Source organism: Syngnathus floridae, chromosome 10 (assembly GCF_059516105.1).
Source record: "Syngnathus floridae isolate MCC-2025c chromosome 10, RoL_Sflo_1.0, whole genome shotgun sequence".
Classification (NCBI taxonomy): domain Eukaryota; kingdom Metazoa; phylum Chordata; class Actinopteri; order Syngnathiformes; family Syngnathidae; genus Syngnathus; species Syngnathus floridae.
This window is the reverse complement of record NC_142422.1, coordinates 7,236,607-7,261,406: the sequence shown is the minus strand read 5'-3', so window position 1 is coordinate 7,261,406 and position 24,800 is coordinate 7,236,607. Positions and strand designations below refer to the sequence as shown.

The following is a 24,800-nucleotide window of genomic DNA, read 5'->3' as shown; positions in this document are numbered from 1 at the left end:
TCAACCCTCAATGCCTTTGTCTGGCCAGGCGTATGAATTTCACATTAAAAAAGTAATAACCCCAAAGATCATCCAGGAATCCAAACCAGTAGGCCGACCAAGACTGGTTAGAAAAAAATGGAGGAATAAGACATTGTATATCACTATCAGAAGTAATGACAGAATTCTGTGTTGTTTAATAGAACCACAAAATTAAATGTACATAAATGAATGTTAAAATCTATACAGAAAGATCATTTTGCATTTACTGAATAAAACAAGCAGCACTATTACCTTAATAGCTGCCAGTCATATTTCCATATATCTATTTATATTGACACGTAACAATCACATCTGAAAATAACATGCAAGATAAAACGACAGCGACACCACGATCAAAGTGACAAGAGTGACAGCGAGAGAGCAAAGAAAGAGCATGTCACTTATTCCCTCCATTAGCTTCATCAGTGCGGGAGGATGAGGCAGATTAAGACAGCAGCGGGTTGGAAGATAATGTGATTTGGCAGGGTTATCTGTTATTTCAGGCCCAACCATTTTGGCGCCTCTATTTGGGCTAGGTTATAATGTGATGTGATGCCCAGAGCCCTTGGGGGCCACACTGCTGTTGCGACCAGCCTCTCTGATTAAAATTTGCTTTCACCAGCCAGCCTCAGTGTGGATACCTTCCCACTCCCATCTCATTATCATCCACCAAAGTTCAGTTTCTCTTCTCACCCCTCAAAAAATTTCAGCATCAGTGCTAGTCTGGAGTTTAAGGCCAGACACTTCACTCTAGCACTTCATGATGAAAATGGTAGGGAAATTATTATGCTTGCCTTTTTAAGCATGCTAGTGAATGTATTAGTTGTAGTAGATGGTGCTTCAAATGTGCATGTCAGTGTGTGTGTGGGGAGGGTTCTTGTGTGCGGTCATGTCATCCCTGTGGTGTTGAAAAAAAAGATCTAGATGAAGTTCACAAGTTCTCTTAATGTTCAGTTCATGAGTGGAATGAGCAAAAATGGTGAAAGAGCTTTAGAATTTGAATGGGTTAAGGTCAGTGGCAAATATTAATCAGCGATGGCTTTATGCATCTCTCAACATAGTTCTAAAATTTTCTAGCACATTACGGTTTTGAATATTTTCATTTTTTGTTTCTAAGTGTGACCTTTAAAATCTTGTGTCATATGCATGTATCATATTTTGTAACTAAAATTCCAACTTCTTTTGAAAGTAACCCTTAAAAAAACATCTAGGTTCATTGACTTTCATCTCATGCTATGTCAATTATGACAATTAATTCTCAAAAGGAAAGCCAGTTGAACCCTATGCATATTTGCACTTTGTTATTCATGAATTTCCATGTTTGTGCTTGGAAACTCGCCGATTTCTCATTGTGTCACTTACTAAAAACAAACAAACAAACAAACAAACAAACAAAAATCATGTATGCTGGTACATTATATTAAATAGAGTCTGTGTTTTTGCTAGGGAAACTATCAGTTATGATGTTGAAACATCTTGACAATTAAATTTTCATTGGCCTGATTCCCACCTTTATAAAACATCTCACTAAAAGAGTTGAAATTTAAAATCAATTGTTCAGAGGCAGACAACCAATAAAGAATCTTTTTGGCAGTGATAAGAAACGAACAGACTGTCCGATAGAAACACAGACGACCGACTGCCTTTAGGCTTTTGTTTATTTGTGTTACTGTCTCCGTGACAGAGAGTGCAGATGGGTTTATGGTATTTCTATCATAGAAACCAACTGCTTTTGCCCAGCAACCACATTTCACACTTAGCTCCAGTGACCTTCCATAGATGTAAAAAGCCATTTACAGAATCAACATTGATTTGGTTATTCATACATAATTTGAAGTAAAAAAGAAAGACCGGAACCTTGGCATTAAAGGGGGAAAAAAAAGACCTTTCACCATCCATGCTGCAGCCTTGTGTGACTGTAATGTGCCTCAAAAGGCGAGGGAATTGACTGTGTAAAATTGAATCATTACAATGTGGCTGGCTTTCCTTTGTAATGACAATATGTCGCTCTCCACATCCCATCAGTGTATATGTCCCTAAAATGACGCCAGGAAATGAGACCTGAAGATGACTGCTGTTGCCGATGAGAGTAACACAAATGACAGCTTGAGGAAAGCTACAAGCCATTAACAACAATGTTGATATGAGCGTTGTATTGAGATACTTCACAGAAATCCAGATACAAAAGACAAGATGATGGGGATATTCAAGATGAGCCATAGAAAAGAGAAAACAACCAATTACAAGCAACCAGTCCAAGCAAAAGACATTATTCATGAAAGCAAGTTCGGCAGAGATGTCAGATTAATGTCATGTTCTTTGGCAGTTCGTCAGATGTGGGATAGCACACGTAACCCAAGTGCTCCTGTCATATTGACCGTCTTGAAATGCATAAACACTATTAAAACCAATAACTTGAGACTTAGTCAAAACCACCAAATTTTGCTGATTTTTTTTGGTTGCTTTTTAACCATTTAAATGAGTTTTATCATCCGAATTGAGATTTTATTATAATAAAATATCCATATAATAAAAGGTAATGGGGCGTCCATGGTCATTAGTCTTATATACTTAAAAGATTAGTCACAAAATTAATTTGACGGCATGTGTATTTTTCATGTAGGCCGACTGTAGTTCAAAGTACTCCCTCTGTATGTGACATTTTTAGTGTTGTACACCTTCTATTTTTGCCAGTTATATTACGGAGCTGTGTGACTACAAGGGCTTCTGCAAGTGTGTATGTTTTGAGAAATGTTCCCATGTGTCTGTAAAAGGGCTTGTTTTATGCACCTGGCCGCTTTCACAGCCAATGATAAAAATGGTTGATGTGTCGTTTCATCAGTGAGCAGAGGACAGAAAGAAGAACTGAATAAATGGCATCTCATGCATGCATCTGCAGTTGTTTTATAGATTTATATATATATATATATATATATATATATATATATATATATATATATATATATATATATATATATGCACACATGCTCACTATGCATTTTTCAGTTAAGGTTTTTTTTTCTACACAATCAAAGTTCGATGGAGGTTATCCACCAGGCAGTGAACTCGGAAAGAAGAAAATAACACAACTCACTTCTTTACTCTGGGAAAAGAAAAATCTTATCCAACAACTTCCACTGCCAAGCATTTAACAGGGGCATCTTTAGAGAACATGGATTTTGGCACAGCCCAAAAACAGTTTTCTCAGACTTGGAAATATAAAAGACTGTTTTTTGGCTTTTGCAGAAGTACTGTGCACAGACACAGACAATAAGGATGTGATCCCTAAACAAATAAAACGATTAAACTTGTGTGATGCATCACTTGAACAGTCACAAGAGAATACAGAGAAACCTACTGACAAGTGCCCACTGCCTAACTGTAACCATGACTGTGACATTTAGAAATTGAAGAACATGCTGCCGGTCATCCTAGAATTAAGATACATATTGCCTTAATTGAAAATGTATTGGGTATGCTGTTTTTGTTTTGGAGGGATGTCCAATTTATATGTAGAAATTAGAATGTGAGAAGGTGACCTTGTATTTGGTCATGAAAGTGGCACCGCTTCTTGAGATGCCAGTGTCGCTAAATGCCCTTTATTGTAATGAATGAATGTATGCGAACGTGTGTGTTAAAAATTCTATTCACCAATAATGCAGTGCATTCTCAATTTCCTAGCCCGAAACTTTATCAGTGTACAGCAAAACTACAGAAATTGACATCACGGTTTCAATATGTTCAAGGGAGTTTGTATGTACCATAATGACTTAATTATCTGCATTCCAATATTCTCATGCAGTGATACTGATGAGGCTGTTTGAACGACGGGATCGAAAGCATAAGGAGCTGATAGGGCAGCTAATTTTTGCCACCATCAGCTCGGCAGAATACAGGCTGAGCTAGACAGAAAAACAATTAGCCTTGGGGTCCAGAGATAATAAGTAATCATTTGTGGCAAATGGAATTGTAGCTCGACAAGCGGGGAGGATATGACTTTCACCTTCTTCGTAGAGGAAATCAGACCTTTAATTGACTTTCAACCTATGTTTGTCAAACATTCAAAAAGCAAGCCGAAGCTATACCTCATCCAAAATTAGTGTCAGTTCACAGTTCCCTGCTACGTTATTAACCGGCCTCCTGTCTTCGTTGTGCATACATTATGTGTCTGTTCAACAGCTGGTATTGTATCAAAGTCCTGTTTATTATGAGGGTAAAGCTCATACATTCTTTTTCTAGAATTTCTTGCGTTAGGGAAAACAAACTTGTGTTGATAGTACTTCCTGGTTAGTTCATTGTGGTCAATCACTGCATCTACAGAGAAGCATAGCTGGTAGATTGCTCCTACTACCCTCCTCCGCCTGCCCCACCTCTAACCAGTCACCTGCTGGCTTTGCAATATTGTCCCAGATGCCCTGTTTGTTTGGAAATAAAGCTGTATTCTGTGAAGGAGGAGGAATACAATTTGTGTTAATATTTTGGGTAAGTGGTTTGAGGCGTAATTATGAAACAAAAGGAAAGCATAGTGATCTTTTCAGTGCCATGATGAACCCAGGAAATCAAAAGATTCAGTTCCATGTTAAATGGTTGTCGTTTTCAGTTTTTATCCATGGATGTAATGTCATTGCTGTTCTTATTCCGTACAATTTAATTTGCAGCTGACCGTCTCCTGTTTTTGGTCTTTTTTGTCTTTTCTCCTCAGCCATTGCTCCTTCACGTTCGCCATTCACATCGGCTCAATTGACTTTGTAGTATCAGTTTGGTTGTATGTCACGTCTCCTGCAGCAAAACACTAATGGTATCTCTCACCATGGTGTCTCTCTTACTTAAGATGGCCAAAGAGACCCATCATCCCAGTCTCTTTTGCAGCCTTAGACCCACTCAGGGATGAGCTCATTAATTTACAGGCTTCTTTAATGTCTCAACTGATGAGGAAAGTCATCAAGCAGTATAGCTTTTAAAGTGACTGAGCGGATTGATAAATGAGCATTGAGAGTGATTGTAGCTCTTGTTTTTCCTTCACTGTGTTGAATTAACCTGACAACCAGAGAAAAATGTTATCTTCAACTACTGTACATGTACTGTACATGAATAAAATCAGTCAGCCGAAATAATGCATGAACACATTAATAAAATGAAAACTTTAATACATATTTTAAGACCACATTTATTTAGACACCACAGGATTGGCCCTACTTTGCCGACATATAACCTCCACAGAAAAAGGCTGAAAATTAATTTGAACCTAAGGCCAAACCAACACCTTCTTCCTGTGAGGCCGCTATTCCACTATGCTGCCAAAATATAAAATTTTACTGCATAGTGCAACATATGAATAATCTGTATTAGCAACGGACGTGTTCATCTGAGAAGTGTGCTGTAGTTCATTTGTACATTCTAGTATATGAGCCGTAAGGTCAGGACCCCCCTCCTGATAAAAAGAACAAAAGTGACACCATTGGATCTCATCTCAAAGCAACATCAACTAGTTAATTCTCTAAGCAGAGATGTGCTAATTAAAAAGACTGCTGGTCTGTCAAGCACAGTAATGGCCAGCCTTGAATGGACTGCAAACATGACTGCAAGCAGAGCTTTGCCGTATTGCTTTAGTAACAGAATCCACTGTCCCGTGAATTAGACACACTGTCAGTAGAACTAATAGTCTTAACACTCAAGTGAATCTGATGAGTTTTTCCCAGCAAGAAGATAATGAGCACAGAAAATAATCCCCTATAAAACCTTCATAGCCTCCTTCGTAAAACTACAACACGAGCATTGCAGGATTAACAAAAACAAATTGGACATAGTACACTTAATCTGAGTAATCTGAAATTATAATAAACACATTTCCTCCACATAGCTGCGCAAAAAAGTTTCTCTCTGTGAGAGAATTACTAAAGATACTACTATAAATTCTTACAGTAGAGCTCAGATTAGTACTCTAAATCCCCATTCCCTAATCAATTAGAAATTTCTGCTTCATATTACAGAAATGTTTTTCACTTTTGTTTCAAATGTCTTACTTTAATTAGAATCTCACATTGCAAGAGCAAGATAAGCAAGACAATCCAAACTCGTCTCACGTTTTCATTGCAGCAATGAAAACCCAAGTCATGTTCTCACGTATTTTTTCAAGATCTGGTGAATTTCAAGTAGCTGGTTATAGAGTCACTATTTGACATCTTTACTCGCTTTGCCCTGCCAGCCTCTGCACAAGTACTGCCAGCTGCCCACCAACATGTCACAGCCAAGTTGCCTTTCCAAATTCTCCAGCATGTGGACAATTGCAGAACCAGATCCAACTCTATGAGACACTTTTTGACGCACGCAGGGGAAACAGATGGAATAAAGCTAGCAGAGAAAAGCTGTCTCTGCGAAATGACTTTATTCAACAGAATTATCTTCATTTGCAGCTAGAGTGGCTTTAGAATAGCTCTTCATAAACAGGCCTCTGGTTTTTGCTGTGTGCTTTGACAGCTGTTGGCTCGCACCTTAACAATGCCAAAGGTCGGCACCTAACAACCCTTCCATCCCCAATCAGCATGAACCCCTCTGACCCATTCACCCCTTAAACCAGTGCAGAACATGTTTCCTAGTGGGTTCTGCCATTCATGATGGTCTCCAGTGAAAAGGAATGACTGACAATTTGAAAAAGGAACAGGCCGGATAGAGATGAAAATCCATCCATCAATTCAACAGAAGAGGGTTCTTGCAGCAATCTTGATACATACAATACACAAGCAGTTATCATTTTCAATCATTACCCATATATATTTTATAGCCCATAAATACATGGACAACATTAATGTTAATCAGTTTGTTGCTATGACTGACCATTAATCACATTCAGTGTTTAACTGAATGCAGGCAGCGTTATTGGCCGACATACAAGGACTGCAAAGTGTAAACATATCTTGGCAGCAAGCATTCAGCGGAGGTTTTTGCCATTTGAAAACGTATTTTCTAATGTGATTCATTTCATCCTTTCCCAATGCTCACCGTATGTGGGTTTGAGTGATTCTGTGAAAAATATGAATTGTGGAAAATGTCAGAAATTTTCTCATAACTCTGTTTGGATCAGAATTTAAATGATATCTGTCAAGACGGAAATAGCTTTCCTTCGGTGTCCCATTTACCTGTACTCATAGGTAGCCATAGCCTTTTTATGATAATGTGTGGATAGAAAGGACAGAGGAGCAATGGAGTTGCTTTGAATACTAAGTTTGTTTCCAAGCTGCAAAAAAGAACAAGATGACCTTGATGTCTAAAAGGTCAGTCTATAAGCTTGGACAAGGGGAGAAGTTAGTGTGGTATTCCATCCAAAGTATGTGAGTGAGAGGGCGGGATATGCAGAAATTCCACTGATGCCAGTTTGTTTTCTTTGAACCTCCATCAATATCCATTTTCATTACAAATAAATCCCAATGGCGGAAGATGCTTTTAAACCATAGAAAGGTTTCCAGATTTGCTGTGCAGGCACAATGACAATGGATGGTCCAGCCAAACACATTTGTGATCTCACACCACCCGCTTGGGAATTATCTGGACCAGGCTGATCCACCAGCGCCACAAAAAAAAAAAAAAAAAAAATTCAGACAGGCCCCCAGGTGTAAGATGCAGGGATTCAACCTGGGAAATTCACCCACAGCCAAATTCTCAGATCCTGACCAATAACTGCACCCTATGAATATGATATATTTCTATTATATGCAAAATAAATGTAGTATGGCAATTGTGTTTCTAAAAATCATTAGGCGCAAATAGGAAAAATAATATCGCTGATAACCACATCTTAAACCTAAGGAGTTTAGTTTTCTTTACAATAACTGCTTAACGTGTGCATATGTCTTGAGTGTGCGTGTGTTTTATTTACCGTTTTAACACTTTATTGCAAGTCAGTGGTACTAGGGGGGTGCAATGTACTGAAGTATTGCTCACTAATATGTTACATTAACAGCTCACCACTTAAGCACCGAAAACTGTAAATGCGGCACACAAATGCATCTGTTAATCAGACCTGTACATAACCTTGCACTTTGTCAATAAGCATTAGCTGCTGACTGATTGCCATTTGTATAATGAATCAATCCCCACTTTCTAACCCAAGCACCACTAATTCACTGATAGACAGGGTCAAAGCACAGTCCTCTCACCAATTCATCGCCCAACAATGATGAAAAAATACATAAATAACCCCTCATTTTGTTTGCCAGTTGAATGTCACGCCATCGAACAGATCTCCACATTACTAGGGTATAATGGCTTTTTTTATTATTGTAGCTTTGGCATTAAAAGCTGTGTTAGCTTTTTTTGAAAGGTTCTCTCAGCTATTTGTTATTGTTAAAGGACAGTCAAAACACACAATCCGGTTCAGCTCTCAGGTGGGAAACCATATTGATTGAGCCACAAATGCAACAAAAGTCACTTAAACTGAGTCACTGTGAACATGAAACTACAAGAACATGTTTTTAAAAAGAAAAGAAGCAGTGCTGGAAGAGTTATGAATCAGCCAGGCTGTTACTTCTACCCCTTGCGTACAACTGGAATAAGACCAGGCAACTACATCAAGTCAAGTCTATAACAGTCCTTCAGGGAATAAAAACAAGAACCTTTTAACTTCTGTCTCTCCTTTATCCATCCACCCAGAGTCCTTCTCAATGTTATCTATTCAGTCTCTAAAATTTCTATTTATATTCCATTCTCTGTCCATCGAGAATTGACGTTGGTTTTTTTTTTTGGCTAAGTTCCCAGACGAGTGTGGTATAAAAGAAATGTGAGGTACAGTTTGGTTTATTACAGGCTGTATGCTCTGATCAGACACGTTTCACAACACATTTCTCTTTCTCACATCTGGGACTCACAACCTGGCACTAGAGGGTTCCACCGAAATCCCTGGGCGACTGGGGAATGATGAAAGAAAGGCAAATGCCCCACATGTGTGTGTTGTTTACAAATTGACCAATCTTAAGTGTTGAAAATGGCTTGCTCTCTTTGACGATGCAATGTTAATAGTAATTTATTTTGGTCTCCTGAAAAGTGATGTTAAGAATTATACCTTACGCCAGCTTTATGTATGTTGGCTAGAACTCATGTGGATTACATCGGAATATCCTTTTTGAACACACATCCGTCCGTCCGTCTGTCCGTCCGTCTGTCCGTCCGTCCATCCATCCATACACCCTTAACTGGTCTCTAGCCAATCACAGCAATTTCATTCATTCCACAGCATATCAGTTCAGCATCAACCTTTTAGCACTCACATGCAATTTACACAACAAAAGCATTGACAAGCTCAGAAAAGTTTGACAAAACTTACTGTCATGAAGCCATCCAGTAGACCAGAGTCAGGTTTAGGAGGTGCCTGCAGTCGTTCCATGGACCACTTTTCGATGATGGATGCCACCTGGCTGTTCTCAGTGTTGAGAATCCTAAAGCCAGTCATGTTTACACCGCTGTACCGGTATGGCTCCAGATCAAGGGCAAATAGATCCTAAAAATAATAAAAGTAAGGTAACTAGAGAAGTAATTACATACCAATAACAAACTAAATTGAGTATGAAAATAACAGATCATAATTATTATGGATCCATACATTTACATAATCTCTCAGGCCATGCTGGATTCCTAAATCCCAGGGTCTACATTTTACTATGGCCAGTATTTTACTACTGAAAGTGTGAGACACCAGGTACCAAGAATTAAGATGATGAAATATGGTTTGCATAAATCAAATCACTACATACGGTATATACTGTAAATCGAATTCCACATATAGCAATACTGTAATGAGGTATTGAAAATCCTAGATAACTGGTGAAGATAAAGCGCCTATCCTAATCATAAATACAACTGACATATGAATTTAATAAATGAGAGCAGTCAGTGATGGGAAGCAAATAGCAAAAGGTCCAAGATGAAGACCGTTATTAACCTTTACTAATACTCAGGTAATGAAGAAGCAGCAACCTAACATCTCAATTTTGGACGGGATATCTCCTTGCAAGCATCTGTTTCCTTCAATGATAAAGATCACAGTTGAATGACTATATAATATATAATTATGACTAAAGATGCATAAATCAAGAAAAAGTCATAATGTGGGTATTGAGCGTTTTACTTACCAGTGTGGTAAATATATAGTGATAGTATTCTGTCATCATCCCCATGGCAAGAGCCTAAGATGTTGAAAAAAAAGACAGAGTGACAAATCTAAAGCGGTAAGATATTTAAGATTGAATAGGCACACAATTGTACTGTATCTACATTTTTATGATGATTGTATTGACTGGCTGTGTATATCAGTTAGTGCCTTACAGACATTTTCCATTTTGATTATTTAATATTCATTTAATATTCACACTTTTCATGCAAATTCATATTTATCTTCCTCATGATGTTAATTCCGTTTGCATTGGTAAGACTATGATGCACTCTGACGTACAAATTTGTGTGTTGTAAACTGAGGACCTGTTGTATTATGGCAAAAGGAAAAAAAGTATAGAAATATCATTCTTGTTTTATTGTAAGTTTTGGGTTCAAGGATACACCTTTGTAGAGGCAATAATAATAATAATAATAATAATAATAAGGCAAGGCATTGACGCTGTTAAATCTGTAGGGAATGTAAATGAATTGTGTTTGTTTTATTTGCTTCATATAAGACTTCTCCAAAGTCTCTCAGGTTCAGTTTTCGACCTGGAAGTATATAACCATACACCCATAAGCACAGCACAACAATTTATTCAACTTAAATTTGAAGTTGACTTTTATTAACACAGCAAATGTTGAAGCCAAAAGACTTTTGGAAAACACAAAATAAAAGACTCCAGAGTGGGAAGGAGTCTTGAAATTAAACAGCCGACAAGAACAAATAAATGAAAAGAGACAGCGGCAGCTCTGCCAAGTTGTTGTGTTCCTGAGGAAATATTTGGAGTAGGTGGTGATGCAGACAGAAAGGTGTCCGGGCGCAACAGAGGTTTGACTACACTAGATTAGTGTTTAACGGCATGGGAGGAGCAGGTTTAGGTTCCAGAAGAGTGAAGGTGTTAAGTGTACAGTATCGCATATGGTACCTGTTAGCTGCATGGCCAGACAATTCAGAAATGTGTCGAATTGGGAGACACAGGTGTTTTATTTGTATCACATCCATTACCATGAAGGTATTACTCCTTTGTGATGGCGGGGTAGATGCATTAAAAAAAGTAAATACAACTAGTATGTGAGTGGAATGTGCTTTTATTATGGAAAATACCTTATATTGTTTTCTATTATATTAATTTCTAACTTCAGAAGTCACCCATGGATAATAATAATAATAACAATAATAAAAATAACAATAATAATGGTAACAGAAATAATGATAACAATAATTGTAACAGAAAATAGAAAAAGTAGAAGTATCGAAAGAGAGTGTCCATTACAGCAACCATGCAATGCTTGTGCTTGGTGGGCCAAATGATGGAATTCTTTGGATTAAATGCCAGGCCAGAAAGAAAAAAAAAAGAGAAAATGTTTCTCTCTTTTTGCGGGGTATGTATACCAGGTCTTGAGTGTCAGGTCTTCCTGAGAGAGAGTTTTCCCTAGCTTGTGTCTTCAAATTGCTTGAGGTGTCTGGATCTGTGAGTAAACTCAATTCATCACCTTGTCACTTGTGTCCCTCACCGTGTGGCAGTGAAATTTGGGTTGTGATCGAAACAATGAGGCCAGTGAAAAAGAAGGACCAATTACTTTCTGTCTGAGCTCACCCTTGTAAACGTACAAAGGCAATCTATCATTAAAAGCACCTTGGAGATGAAATTTCAAAGTAGAATCACTGGTTCTGTGTAATTCTATTATCATCCAGGGTATGTGAGAGGGTGTACGAGGATGCTGGCTAGATGCCAATCCATTCCAACTGTGCGGTGCTGTAATCTGGTGTCAGGGTCCCGCCTGCCATGCTAAGACTCGCAAAATCAATAGGTATCACAGATTAGTTTTGTATGGAGGATGATTAAACTGTGAGGAAGGGCTAATGGATGCCATATCTGGTGTGAAACTTCAGGGGAACCTCGAGCACAGAGATTCTGTCATTTCTGTAGTGACTCGTTTGCTGTCAGTATATTTCCAAAATGAAACCTCTGCCTACAATGGTTTCAGACAAGGCTAAAGCACACAAGTGCAAGGTCCGTTACAGTGGTCCTGTTTTTTTTTTCTTCTTAAGATATGCTGACTTTTTTAAAGGATTCATCTTTAAAAGAGGCCTTTTAACATTTTTATTTCAATTTCCATAGCACTTTTCAAAACTAAATATGGAGTGCTCTAATATCCACAATAACAAAACTAGGCAAGTAGTCATCATGGAGATTTTGATGCCCATGTCAATAAAAAGAGGCCCCTTGAGAACTCCCTTTATCTTTGAGAAAAAAGGGAAAGGGGGGGCAGCTACGTGTTGTCCAGACACAATGTTCACCTCTTCATGTGCACTGAACAAAATACGCTGCAGGATCGTTTTGTTTCCTGGTTGATCGTCTGGCCCACAACTTGGGAGTTTGTCGTCTGGCTTCAAAACAATCTTTTGTGACACCAGTTCGGGAACTTTGACAAAAGGCCTACTAGAACATTTGAACTTTATTTAGGGCATATTGTGGCAGTTGTGTATTGACTCCTTTTTAACATGAGGTCGATGCAAGTGGTTAATTCCGAAAACAGCCACATCCCCTGTTTATTTTTACTTTGCCTCTCAAAAACTATTTTCTTTTATTTTTCTTATTTAGCTTATAGGTCATATTCATGATGGAAAAAGTTTTAAAATATTTTAGCTTGGTCACATTATAGACTTTTTAAATACACTGTTAAGGGGGTAACCATCATATCAAAAGTGTGAGTGTTGGTGGTACATATCTTTTAGGAGAAAGCCAATTTTAATAAGCAAATAATCATCGTATGCATCCAATTGCTCCTTTCTATAGTGACCAGCTAAATTAACCAAACTGTCAGTAGTCACATAAAACAACCAATTGGCAACGTAAGGGAAGTAAAACGTTTTTGAACTTCTAAATCAATTGTATCCCTCTACAATACACTTCAACTAAGCCTGTCCATTGTATACTATTTCCACACAATGTACTATCAACCATATACTGGCCCTCCTCCCGATGCATTGTTAATGAAAAGAGTCCTTGACCTTCTCAAGCAATTGAACACTTTGGCACTGATTAAAACCCCTGGGAGAGTGACCGTGTGCTCGGAGTGAATCATTTGTCAGTTTTTAATATTTGATTAATCCTGTAAGCATGAAAAACGTGAACAATTTTGAAATGAGAAACTCATCACAATGCATTTCTTGCTACAAAGTGGTGAAGTCAATACGTAGACGGCATCATATATTGAAGTTGATCGGCTAGAACAAATGCCAACCGCATCATTGCGGTTGCATTGCAGCATGTTTTTTTTTTTCTATCTCACTGATCTGTTTTGACCTTTTGAAGCTGACTTGGCATATCTTCACAGGAAGACATTTATCATGAATGACTGCCATTAGAAAGATAATACATGAAGTGAAATTGAATAATAGGCTGCTCCACTTATGAGCTATAATGCACATTTGGTGAAATTTGTAGTTGAGAGAATTTAATTTTCTTTTTTTTTTGTTTGCTGAACAGGAGACTGGTATTACAGTCCCTCTTTGGAGATCTGATGTGGAAGGACACCTGCTCTTTTTCATTCCAGAGGGTCACTTGTTCTGGGCCTCATAGATAAGTAATCTTCCAAATACGCCTGTTATCAGACCAAAAATGTTTCATATCCACAATTTGTTCATTTTAGTGGTATCATGCTTTTAAGTGCAAGAAACAAGTGACTTCATGACATATCTGAATTCCAGAGTCAATGACTGCTATATAATTTGCTCAATCTTCTAAATTTGTATTTGCCGGTTATTTGAAAATATACACACAAACATATAGATACACACCTGTTTTAGGATCCCAGCAGCCATTTCATGTCCACAGTCAAAGATGATGTGAAACTCCTTCCCTCTCTTCATCTCCTTTAACAATGGTTTGGCATCTTTGGAGTCTACAGGAAGCTGCCGGATCTTTAATCGAATGTTGTACCGTGATGGGGCCTTTATAAGTTCTTGCAATCGAATTAGACCTTGCAAAACAGCAGAAAGAAATGTGATAAAATCTTTATGTCATGACAGTTCTTTTCTTTGGAAAGCAAATTCAAGGGGTTCAGCTTTGGTCATGTTCCCCCAAATAAAATAAAAAAATACACCTGTCCACAGAAATAAGCTAACAAGTGCTTGTGATTAATATCGTGCCAGCAATTACATTGTAACCCTTTTGTATGGAGTTAGGGATAGTTTAACTAAAGTTTTAGTATGTTTACTAGTTAAATACTTTTTCAACCTCAGACAAATTCATCTGGTTTAATTTTGCCCAAAACAGTAAATTGATAAAAACATTACTCAGTTGGGTCCACAAGTAGATGGTAAATATGATTTTGCCTGCATATGCCACCACAATTATTAAAACAGTGGAAACATATTTTAAGAGGTTGCTAAAAAAAAAAAGAAAAAAAAAGTAATTTAATAATTAACAGTCAATGCGTGATCTGTGATATCAGTTTTAAACCCAAGTACTGTTTTGTGTGTGGAACCAAAATGTACAGCGGACAGTATTTTCTTTATATACATAGTAATTATTTGCCTGCATTTTAATTTATTAAATGCTGTTTTATTTTGTGATGTGACAGTAAGTTAAAAATTGTCAATAATAGTGCCATGAAAAACACCATGGAAAGTAACATGAAATAAATGAATCTGTCAAGGTGAACCATGAAGTGGTAAACATGATCAATGATACGATTGGTTGAATTGCAATGTAGGCTACGGGCACAATACATCAGTCCATGTCTTGAGGAACTTTAGTATTTGTTGTGTCTGTGGCATACAATCAGTTTAACCAATCGGATCCTGATCCTAATCACCAACTCTATGACATTTGTCTTGTCGTTGGGTGGATTCAGTGGATCAGTAAAAACAGAGCCGTTGGCTGTTCTTCAGTCTGCAGCAATGCGACAGGAGACTGAAGTGTGTCAATTGATCCTGCTAGCCAACATGCATTCGCTAGAGATTAAACTGGACTACAAGATGGATTCATCCATCAAAAAGAGAAATGACAGAGTACTGTGAGATTACTAAGACTGCTCATTTTCCAGCGACATGGCTGAACTCATCGTTCCTGGATGACAGCATTAGCCTGGGGCGCTAATTACACGACAGAGCAGATAGAAGCAGGGTCTTCACCAGTAAATCCCAAGGTGACGGTGTGTGCATCTATGTATTCAAATAACAGCTGCTGCAACACCACCATGGTCTTAAGTCATTGCTACACAAACATTGAATTTATGATTATCAAATGCAGACCTTCAACCTCCCACAGGAATACTCTAGATTAATAATAATGGCAGTCCCCTCCCCCAGGTACCTCCAAAAAAGCTCGGAGAGTTCAATACAATGCCATCAGTAACCTGCAAAGCAATCACCCAGAAGGTTTTTGTGTTGTGCACGGGGACTTTAATCAGGCCAACATGAAGACTATTCTTCCTCATTCATACCAGAATCTGGATTCTGCGACTTGCACTGGACTTGGTATACACGGACATGAAACAGGCTTTCAAGGCAGCATACCACCTCCATCAAGGCTCCTCAGACCACCTCTCGTGTTAATTTCAGCATAGAGCTCCTGCTTGAAAGATGTAAGACAACACTGAAGCATGTGTACTGTGTTTATGGATGTTCTTCAGAAATGAAACACCAACCCTTGCATGGAAAGTGACTACTGGCCCCAACGAGCAGGCACTAAAATTTCCATGATACCCATGATTGCTATTCCAGATACAACTGCAACATTTTCTGAAGTAGGAGGATGTTAACACCCTCATCAAAGATGATGATTAGGGATGAGGCGGGAGATCTGGTTAAACTGGTGCATGTAAAACATTTTGATCATCGACGTTGATAAGACAAGGGAGATTATTGTTGACTTTCGGAGCTGTGGAGTTTTCAGGTCCTCCCTTTCCTTGTATGGGTTTTTGCTGTGTACTCCAGCTTCATCCTACATTCTAAACATCATGGATTTTATACTCAAAAAGTGTGAATGTGAGTGTGAATCGTTATCTCTGTGTCTTGGGATTTGCTGGTGACCACTCCAGAGTATAACTTGCACCTTGCTTAAAACCAGTTGAAATTGACTCCATCTGAAATTCAACGCGAAGGAGTGCAAACCAAACAGATGATGGATGGATAATGCACGCACCTGGGAAAATAATTCAAGATTACGATTGGCAAATGAATCTCTTAGCTTCATGACTATCCGCATTAACAATCTGGCTTCTCCAAAGATTATCTGTGCCTAACACACAAACACTCCTGTTTTCCCCTCAAGCTGATTCATTTCCTAATTCTAAATGGTCTATTTTTATCTGAATAACTTTCTTCCATGAACATTGCTAGACTTTGGAGAAAACATCTACAATATATATCAAATAGAACAACAAATACATCAGTGTAAATGACACATGATGTGACATTTGTCATTCCTCATAAATATTATTGATTTAGATGCCAACTAAATTCATGTTCTCCCCTGGAATCTCCACACTGCTGTTCAGATAATGTGCGTACCTCTTTTGCAAGTCAACAATGCTCTCTCACACACACACACACACACACACACACACACACACACACACACACACACACACACACACACGCACACGCACACACACCTACACTCAAACACACACAAATAAGAGATACTGGAGTGACTGCCAAATGTTAGTTCAGGTGGATGGCCCATTTTGTGGCACAGCCAGACAAGAGAACTTGGCCAGCAAACAGACACAGACTCGCTGTGGCGACCTTGGTGCGACAAGCTGAATGGCTCAACAACTATCATTATTAATTCGTCCATAAACACCTGAAACCTTTTGTTTAAAAACGACAATTTCATAATTATGCAGTGTGCTTGGCTACAGCATTAGGGTAGCAGTTGTTCTTACAAGGACTTGGTAGGATCATGGATATGAGCACCGTTGACTAGGATGAGAATAACAACTAGCTGTTGTGTGTTCGGTGAGACTGCTTGCTGATAACTGTGCCTTTGAGCAATGCACCATCCTCACCTCCCAGCTCAAATGGTGCAACACTGCATGCTTCTTCAACTTCTGTATGTGTGTGATCTAGTTCTTTTTGTGGTGTGCAACACAAAATATACAGCAGAGTTTAAGTTGAATTTCACTTTAGGGATAATGAGCAAAATAAATAAATGTAGTTGAAGAAATGTATTTAAGGTTGGAGAAGAAGAGTCTGCACAGATCAGCAGTGATAGTGTCTAAAACACAGACCTCACTTTAAGATCCATATTTAATCCAGCATGAATATTTCATCCCCTATAAGTGTTTATTATAGGGCCGCCAGAGAGTCTCCTGCGCATAAAACAGATATGATAAATATCCTTGTGGGGTAAATGCCCTGCAAGCCTTGATGTGCACAAGACTGCTTTATACTGTATCAACAGCTGCAAAGCTGTTACACTACTCATGAAACATGGAGCATGATGATGGAAAAAAATATTAATAAAAATTGAAATAGTAATAATAGTTGAATGAGTCACAGTTTCCAGGGTCAATGTTGAAAATGGAGAGGGATTAAAACTCGCAGGTTACATGTCTGAATTGTTCAAATAAACATGCATTTCCTTGCAATCAATGCAAATTTCGGCATAAAATCTTATGAGAATTTGTTATGTAGTACTTATTTGTAGCAGACAATCTTATTTCCTGAGCCATCACCAGTGATTCATCTACCTTTGACTAAGCCACATGCCTGGAATGCAGACTGGGCAATCACAATGCAGCACAGAAGCTGACTCTTGTAAACAATACTTAATGTGACTGTGTTCGACTTGAAGAAAATTACATGAATAACTCCAGACTATTCGACTGGAAGTTAAATTATACTGAATACACTTCTGTCAATCAAGTATTTGCGGTTGTTTGTTCACTTAAATTAACAAGAGAAGAAGAGAAAGCCAGGGTATGGGGCATGTTTGGACTGACAAGAAGTGGAAAGAACGATAAGAAAGAAGGTGTGTATGCACACAGTGGAAACCCATGTTGGTTCTCAAAGCTTGACTTTCATGAACCCATTCGATTTGTAGATAGAACGGAAGAAAAAAAGTTTTTAGTTGTGTATAATTTGCTCTTGTCGTTGTTGCTGCTGATAATGTCTCATTTACCAGTTTCATGTTTCAGTTTTGTGTTAACCGTGCCAGACAAGACAATGAGGCACAGCAGGATGTTCATTAAAGCGTGTTTTTGTGCACCACAACATCAGAATAAGCTGGACATAATTAACTCCACAGAGAAAATTTTCAGTTCAATGCATTCCAATCAAGGAGAATTGGTGAAAAAGCATGAGAAATCTCTTTGCGAGGTTGCAGTATAATGTTCTCCTTGAGTGTTCATTCCTGGCAACCCTGCATGTAGCCATCTTACTATTCTGTCTTCATCCTCTACAGTGAATCAAGGCAACGCTATGGCGAGCACCTGGAAAAGAATCATAAAAGAAGGATGGAAAAGTTTGATGAGGTAAGTGGGTCACATTCTTTAAGGAGTTCTTGGTGTCAAATCCAGGTCTAGAAAGTAAAAACCCTGCCACAGCTTGGCTTTGCTGTCCTGGTCAGCTCCAAGAAGGACCTGTATGGATCCAGCCCTTTTCCTGCATTGATCGATTTGATTTGATTTCTACTTGCTGAGTTTTGTCTTCTCCTTGTCTTGTACATTGCAACAAAATACCATACATAGCTTTAAAATCTTTTATTGGCTGGATGTAATCAATTAAATTCATCTCTACCATCAACTGAAACTTTACGGAGGCACACAAAAAGTATTTATCGAATGCAAAATTTGTTCTTTGTTGAATTGAAAACATTTAGGAATGTTTTGTACGTGATTTAGAAATCCATAAAATTGTACTGAAAGTTAACCAATGTCCACATCTATGAATGAGGTAGCAATAAATTTCACAGAGGGCCCTAGTCTCTCACAGTCGTAAAATCTGTGAACAAATTCAAGCTCAAGCGTCAGCAGCAGGTCACAGTACTACACAGAACCACACATTAAAAGAAGTTGCAATTTAACAGGGTTAGTGCTATTGACTGAGGTGCTATATAAATCCATGCAATAAAACAAGAGCAGATTGTAGAGTGCAGACCTCTGCCAAGTCCAAACACTAATACTCATTCATAGAAATTCATCCACAGTTTTACAAAGAGTGGTTACGATATACACCACTGATCATCAACTGGCGGCTAGCGGGCCGAATCTGGCCCACTGAAATGTCTAGTAATCCAGCCCGCGACTGGTTTCCATGATAATGAGTTTTTGAGGATCAAAGAGAAAATATCATGTGGCCCACACCAAAGCAATCCAAAACAGCAACATCTGAAACTATAAAGGATAAAAATCCCATCAGTTTTGTAATAAAATGGAAATATACATCTATAAACAACATAAATAATTTCCAAAGGAACAAATACACTACAGTGGATTTCAAAGGCACTCAGTGTTTTTAGTGCAGCAATCAGCACAGCATTATCCGTGTCTGTTTCATGTTCTAACCCTGGAATCATTGCTCATGACAGCACTTTTCCATATGTTATGCTTCCCATGCTGGGCCAGTTCAGATGGACCTGATGGCAAATTTATCCATGGCAGTCCTCCAAGCAGCCCTATGAGGGCGGAGAATAACTCTGTGCAGTTTAGTCCGTGTTGTCTGGGTATGTAGTCCTGCCATGCAGTCATACCAAACTTGATTGCAAGCAAATCTGTGAAAGAGCCTATGCATAAATGTAGGCACCTAGCCGTTGATTGAAATATCATTTAATTAAGATGGAATTGACAAAAGCAACAATAAAAAATTGCTATGTAAATGGGGCATTATTTCACAGTTGTGCTCAAATAGAATGATTAAAAAGAACCTAAAGTTGCACAACCATTCAGCAAAGCAGATTCAGAACATTCAGGCTTTACAGTGGGTTGAATGTTATATGTACACATGGCAGAGGCATATTTTTTGGCACCCGATAACAAGACACAAAGCTCCAATGTTCTTTGGACAAATGACAAAACTGGAGCTCTTCGGAAAGTCATGTTTACCGACTCAAAAATAGAGCAGACAAAGTAGTCAGTATAGAACAGTGTATCGGCTGTGAAGAGGAGGCTCATTTGTATTCTGAGACGGCTTGGCTGCAACCAGCACAGGGCGTCTTGAATTTGTGGGGAGCAAAAAAAATTTCAAGAATGTCAAGCCCTTACAATTTGCTTTCTAGTATCAGAAATCTTTGTCGCAGCTGCAGGTCATGGGTACCCCAACAGGATAATAATACCCAAGACTAGCTCAGACAAAACAATAAACACATTTGACTAAACTGAAGAGTCCTGGTATGAATACTAGCTGAAACTTGCAGTGTCGAAGCCCGCATAGCAATCATCTATCGCTGGCTAAAAGCAGCATCAGACATCATGAGGTGAGTTTGTGTAGATTCAGTTCTGCCTATATAAAGGAATCACATGTAAGCTTTGAAAAAGAGTTTGGGAAGGAGAAAAAAAATACGCAGATATTTATTTTGCAAAGTTAAAAGAGTGTATGCAGCTGTCAAAGCTTCAGTCAGTGCCGCACCAATCATATCATTATCATTGATGATAATGTAATAAATGATCTTTGGGGGCTATTAAATTAGCAATTGAGCATAATTTTGGGCTGTCGCTGCGTTGATGTCAGTGTGCAGCAGAATATGACAGCTCGGCGTGAGCAAAGCTTGTAATGAGGACGGCTGGTGCCTGGATTAAATGAGCAGTGTTTGGAAGCACAAACAAGATTTCTTTTTCTTTTTTTTTTTTCGTTTCCTGAATAGTTGTCAGTTTGGTGGCTAGTATTGTGTAAGCCTTTGTTTCCACCAGCTATAGGCCAGAGTGCATTTTGTGTCTTGTTCTATCACTGTTGTATATGGGGGTGAATCAAACTTGTTGTTGAAAAAGGGACATTTCATGATCAATTATTTCTTTGCAGATTGCTCAAAAGTGATTGATAGCCTCAAGAATGACTGCCGGTTTCATTTTACAATGAAAAATGGACCATTTTAACCATGGTGGTTCCTCAAGTTAAACATAAGATCAGTATTGTCTGGCCAATTTTATGCCCCCCCCCCCCCCCCCTCCTTCATTTGTGCAATTAACATGGCTTTTGCTTGAAGTTGCCGTCTTTGCCATATCATGATCAGACAAATGTAGCATGCCTTTTCTTGCTGCCAAATGAACATTATCGCTATGTTCTCAGGCACGTAATAGTTGGCACTGGAAGCCCAAAACAAAGGCTAATGACAATGATTGTTTATCTTTATATACTCACGTACCTTTTTGATAAGGCATCGTGTTTTTTTTTTTCAAGCAACGCTACATACATTTTTGTACGTGGAATTTATTTAAGTTTTGTATCTATATTGTTTTTCCTGGAGGGAAAACAGGAATCAACTTTAGATGTTTGTCAGTTTACGGATATAGCCTTATCTTCTTCAAGCAGTGTTTTGGTATCACAGTCTTTTGTCCCTTATGGCCTCATCAACATTCTCTCTTGCCACAGCTGCAGTAGCAGCAGCAGTTGTAAGGATGTCATGCCTGGCTAGGAGGGCTATAACACATGCTGCTGCCATCTCCGTTTTGCCATTACAAGGTTGAACTATTAGACGAATCCCATTGTTGTTATCGATTTGCTTGTTTGCTCCCTGCTCGGTGGAGAAAACATTCATACAGTGATTGTTGTTCTACCACTTTTTAATTCCATTCTTGAAAAGATGAAATTGTTCAGAACAGCAGGGATGTGATTTTAGAGTGCAACTGCTGCACTGATTTCCTCCATTAAGTATTACAATATGGTATCTGCATTAGGAAAGGAAAAATATATTTTATGTTTGATTCAGAAATGTTCACAAAGTGGTCTAATGTTTGGTACACTCGCCTCATACTTGAGCTGGGTTTGAATTTCAGTTCCGGTGAATGTTTGTGTTTTTTGGGCCAATTCAATGTTTCTCTTTAATAACCAAATGAATGTATTAAAGAACCTTCTTTTAGTACTCTGATCTAGGCAATACTCAGCGTGTTGGATAGAGTTCAGATAATCCTGGCAGCTTCTCCTCAGGCTGGCATCCAACTTTGACCCTGACATATGTTTCTGTTCATGAACATTGCCTACTTGGCTTATTTGTGACTCTGCTTCACAAAGTGATGTTTCCCTTTGTAATTTACAAAAAAATAAGAATAACTAAATTTAACTTATAACTATAACTAAACACCTTTGATTCTTTAGTTCGTAAATACTTTTAAAAGCTCTACCATTATGTAAAGCACATGGATTGAAAATGTCCTGCTTTGCCTTTAAAAAAATTATAATAAATGGGCTTTCAGAGGTAATTTGACAAGATAGAAAATGTTCTGTATTGTTCTTAATTGCTACAAAAGCGTGTTGTTACTTGGCGGCAATAGGAAACTGCAAGGCGGGGGGGTCACGACAGTTGAGAACCACTGCCTTAGACTGTACTGTACACAGTACTGTAGAGTATGCAGGCAAGTAAATATCAAATAAAAGGATGAACCCTTATCAGACATTCTTCAAACATAATCTTTATCAAAATTAATTACCACTGAAGATGAATATACTATAAGGTGGCTTGAGCAATAATGTATTTTTATTAAGAAAAGAAGGCTCACCTGTGCTGTCATCATAAACAACTGTGACTGTTCTCCATTTGAAGAAGTGGACCAAGTCCAGGATTGCTCTGCTCAGGGATGAGAAGTCTGGATAGAGGCTGACGTAAAAGGTGTCCTTGTTGTCTGAAACCTGGTGCTTCCACTTGGTTTGGATGTGAGGCACCCCTAGAGCATTACAGATGGACTGGACAGCATTGGCTGAGGAACTGTGCGAAGGACCAAATATAGCTGCCACACCAAGCGAAAGCTGGTCACAAGCTGGCGCAATGGGGAGAAATACACTCGTGAGAATACCAAGCTACTCAAAATAAGGATGCACATTATAGAAGTACATATGGACAAACACCAAGCTGTATTAGAATAGTTATGATTTAAATTCAATGCAAAATTAGGAAAAGCAAAAGTGTTTTATGGTAGCTGTGGATCTCAGTGTTGATGTAGCTGAGGTGCTACTTGTGCTCGTCATGCTTGGTCTGGTCAAAACAAACTCTAATGGGATTGCTCTGGTTCATTTGTGTAAACAACATTATCAAATCCCCTGTGTGTACCAAACAAACAGACCAAGACCGCTTGAAGAGATGGTTTCCGTTTACATGCAAGTTAACTCAAACTTCATCTCTTGTAATGACCTCTGGAAAACTAACTGAGTCCCTCTTTATTACTGTGGCACTCGAGACAAGCAGCTTTAAAACAATTTATCCCCTAAAACCTGTCTAATAACATTATTTCAGTCACTCAGAAATAATATAATATATGGTTATTAAGAGAATTAAATTGCCCACTTGATGCACATGCAAAGCAGATAGATTATGGCTCTTTATTGACCAGCTCTTGGGACACTGAATTACTACTGCTGAGTCATTACCTGGAAACAATCAATTCAAGCTGCTTGTCTTTGAAGTACTCAGCCATGTCCCCATGGTGTGTTTTAAAATGTAACAACCTAAGCAAGTGAAGCTCATATAGTGTCTTGGTACATATTATGTACATACACGCATGCGTACATAGATATACTATACTGTACATCTATAAGAGAAATCATGAAATACCTTTTCTGGAAGCCTCAAAGCTGTCATAGATGTTTATCCGTTGGATGTCATAGGTAAGAGTGGTGTTTGGCAGTAGAGTTCGATTTCTGTTGATTGTATTCAAAGCAAATTTAAAGGCGAGCTCCTCAGCACCCGATGGGCCACTTTCGACAGACTCAAATATCCCTCCTGTCAAAGACATAAGATGTTTTTTAGTCAGACATCGTTGGCAGCATGGAACATTCAGGCAATGCTAAGTTTTAATACACAAGTCACACAAACACTGTTGATTACTGGAAAAGGTTACTGATTAAGCATATGAAAATGGTAACAACTATACAATTGCTACAAAACACCTTCAAAGTCATTTTGCTGGTATATGATTGTAAAAGGGACAGATAATGTGTATTTTATTCAATGGCAGGTCTGTGCAGAAAAAGATGGACACAAACTTGATCAGTGCTGTGTCATCAGCAAACTTCACAATGGACACGCTTGGGTGCATGAGTGTGTTGTCATGTGTGTAAGGGTGTACATTTAAGGAAGTGTGTATAGTACACACACATCGTTGTGGGGAGCCAGTGCTGAGTGTCAAGGAAAGGTTGTTGAGAACAGACTTACATGCCTGTTATTAATGTTTGAGCAGACTTTATCCAGCACACTTTATATGCTGCTGGAATCTGGGTAACACTGCTTTTAAGTCTACATGATTGAAATCCCTTGTTACTCTGTGTACTGCCTCGGGGTATTGATTGTGTTGGGTGCTAATGACATTATATAGTAGGCTCAAGGGCGAGATGCCATTAGCGATTAATACATTGCGTGTTCTTTTGACCACAGGTGAAAAAGGGGTGGAGACTACTGCATAGGTTCTGCAAATTTGTGTTGATGGTTTGGGAAATTTGGGAGAACACCGCAACCACTTGTACGGATAAATCA

General features: G+C 38.5%; 2 protein-coding genes across 7 annotated transcripts in view; one reads left to right on the top strand and one right to left on the bottom strand.

Annotated features, from left to right (window-relative positions):
• Positions 1 to 24,800, top strand: part of ascc3 (activating signal cointegrator 1 complex subunit 3) — a 155,610-nt gene that overhangs the window by 70,003 nt on the left and 60,807 nt on the right. For 2 of the 4 annotated variants that reach the window (XM_088386272.1, XM_088386270.1), the window contains exons 5-6: positions 13,662 to 15,762; positions 18,588 to 18,657. In XM_088386272.1, coding sequence (XP_088242398.1) covers positions 18,640 to 18,657 — 18 coding nt within the window. In that variant the 5' untranslated portion in view covers positions 13,662 to 15,762; positions 18,588 to 18,639. Of the gene's footprint in view, positions 1 to 13,661; positions 15,763 to 18,586; positions 18,658 to 24,800 lie in introns of those variants that run through there. The other 2 variants (XM_088386269.1, XM_088386271.1) reach the window with 2 other exon arrangements.
• grik2 (glutamate receptor, ionotropic, kainate 2) overlaps positions 1 to 24,800 on the bottom strand; it is a 91,177-nt gene that overhangs the window by 37,555 nt on the left and 28,822 nt on the right. For all 3 annotated transcript variants that reach the window (XM_088386275.1, XM_088386277.1, XM_088386276.1), the window contains 5 exons: positions 23,883 to 24,050; positions 22,834 to 23,091; positions 13,973 to 14,154; positions 10,143 to 10,196; positions 9,338 to 9,511 (listed from right to left, as the gene is read on the bottom strand). In XM_088386275.1, coding sequence (XP_088242401.1) covers positions 9,338 to 9,511; positions 10,143 to 10,196; positions 13,973 to 14,154; positions 22,834 to 23,091; positions 23,883 to 24,050 — 836 coding nt within the window. The remainder of the gene's footprint in view (positions 1 to 9,337; positions 9,512 to 10,142; positions 10,197 to 13,972; positions 14,155 to 22,833; positions 23,092 to 23,882; positions 24,051 to 24,800) is intronic.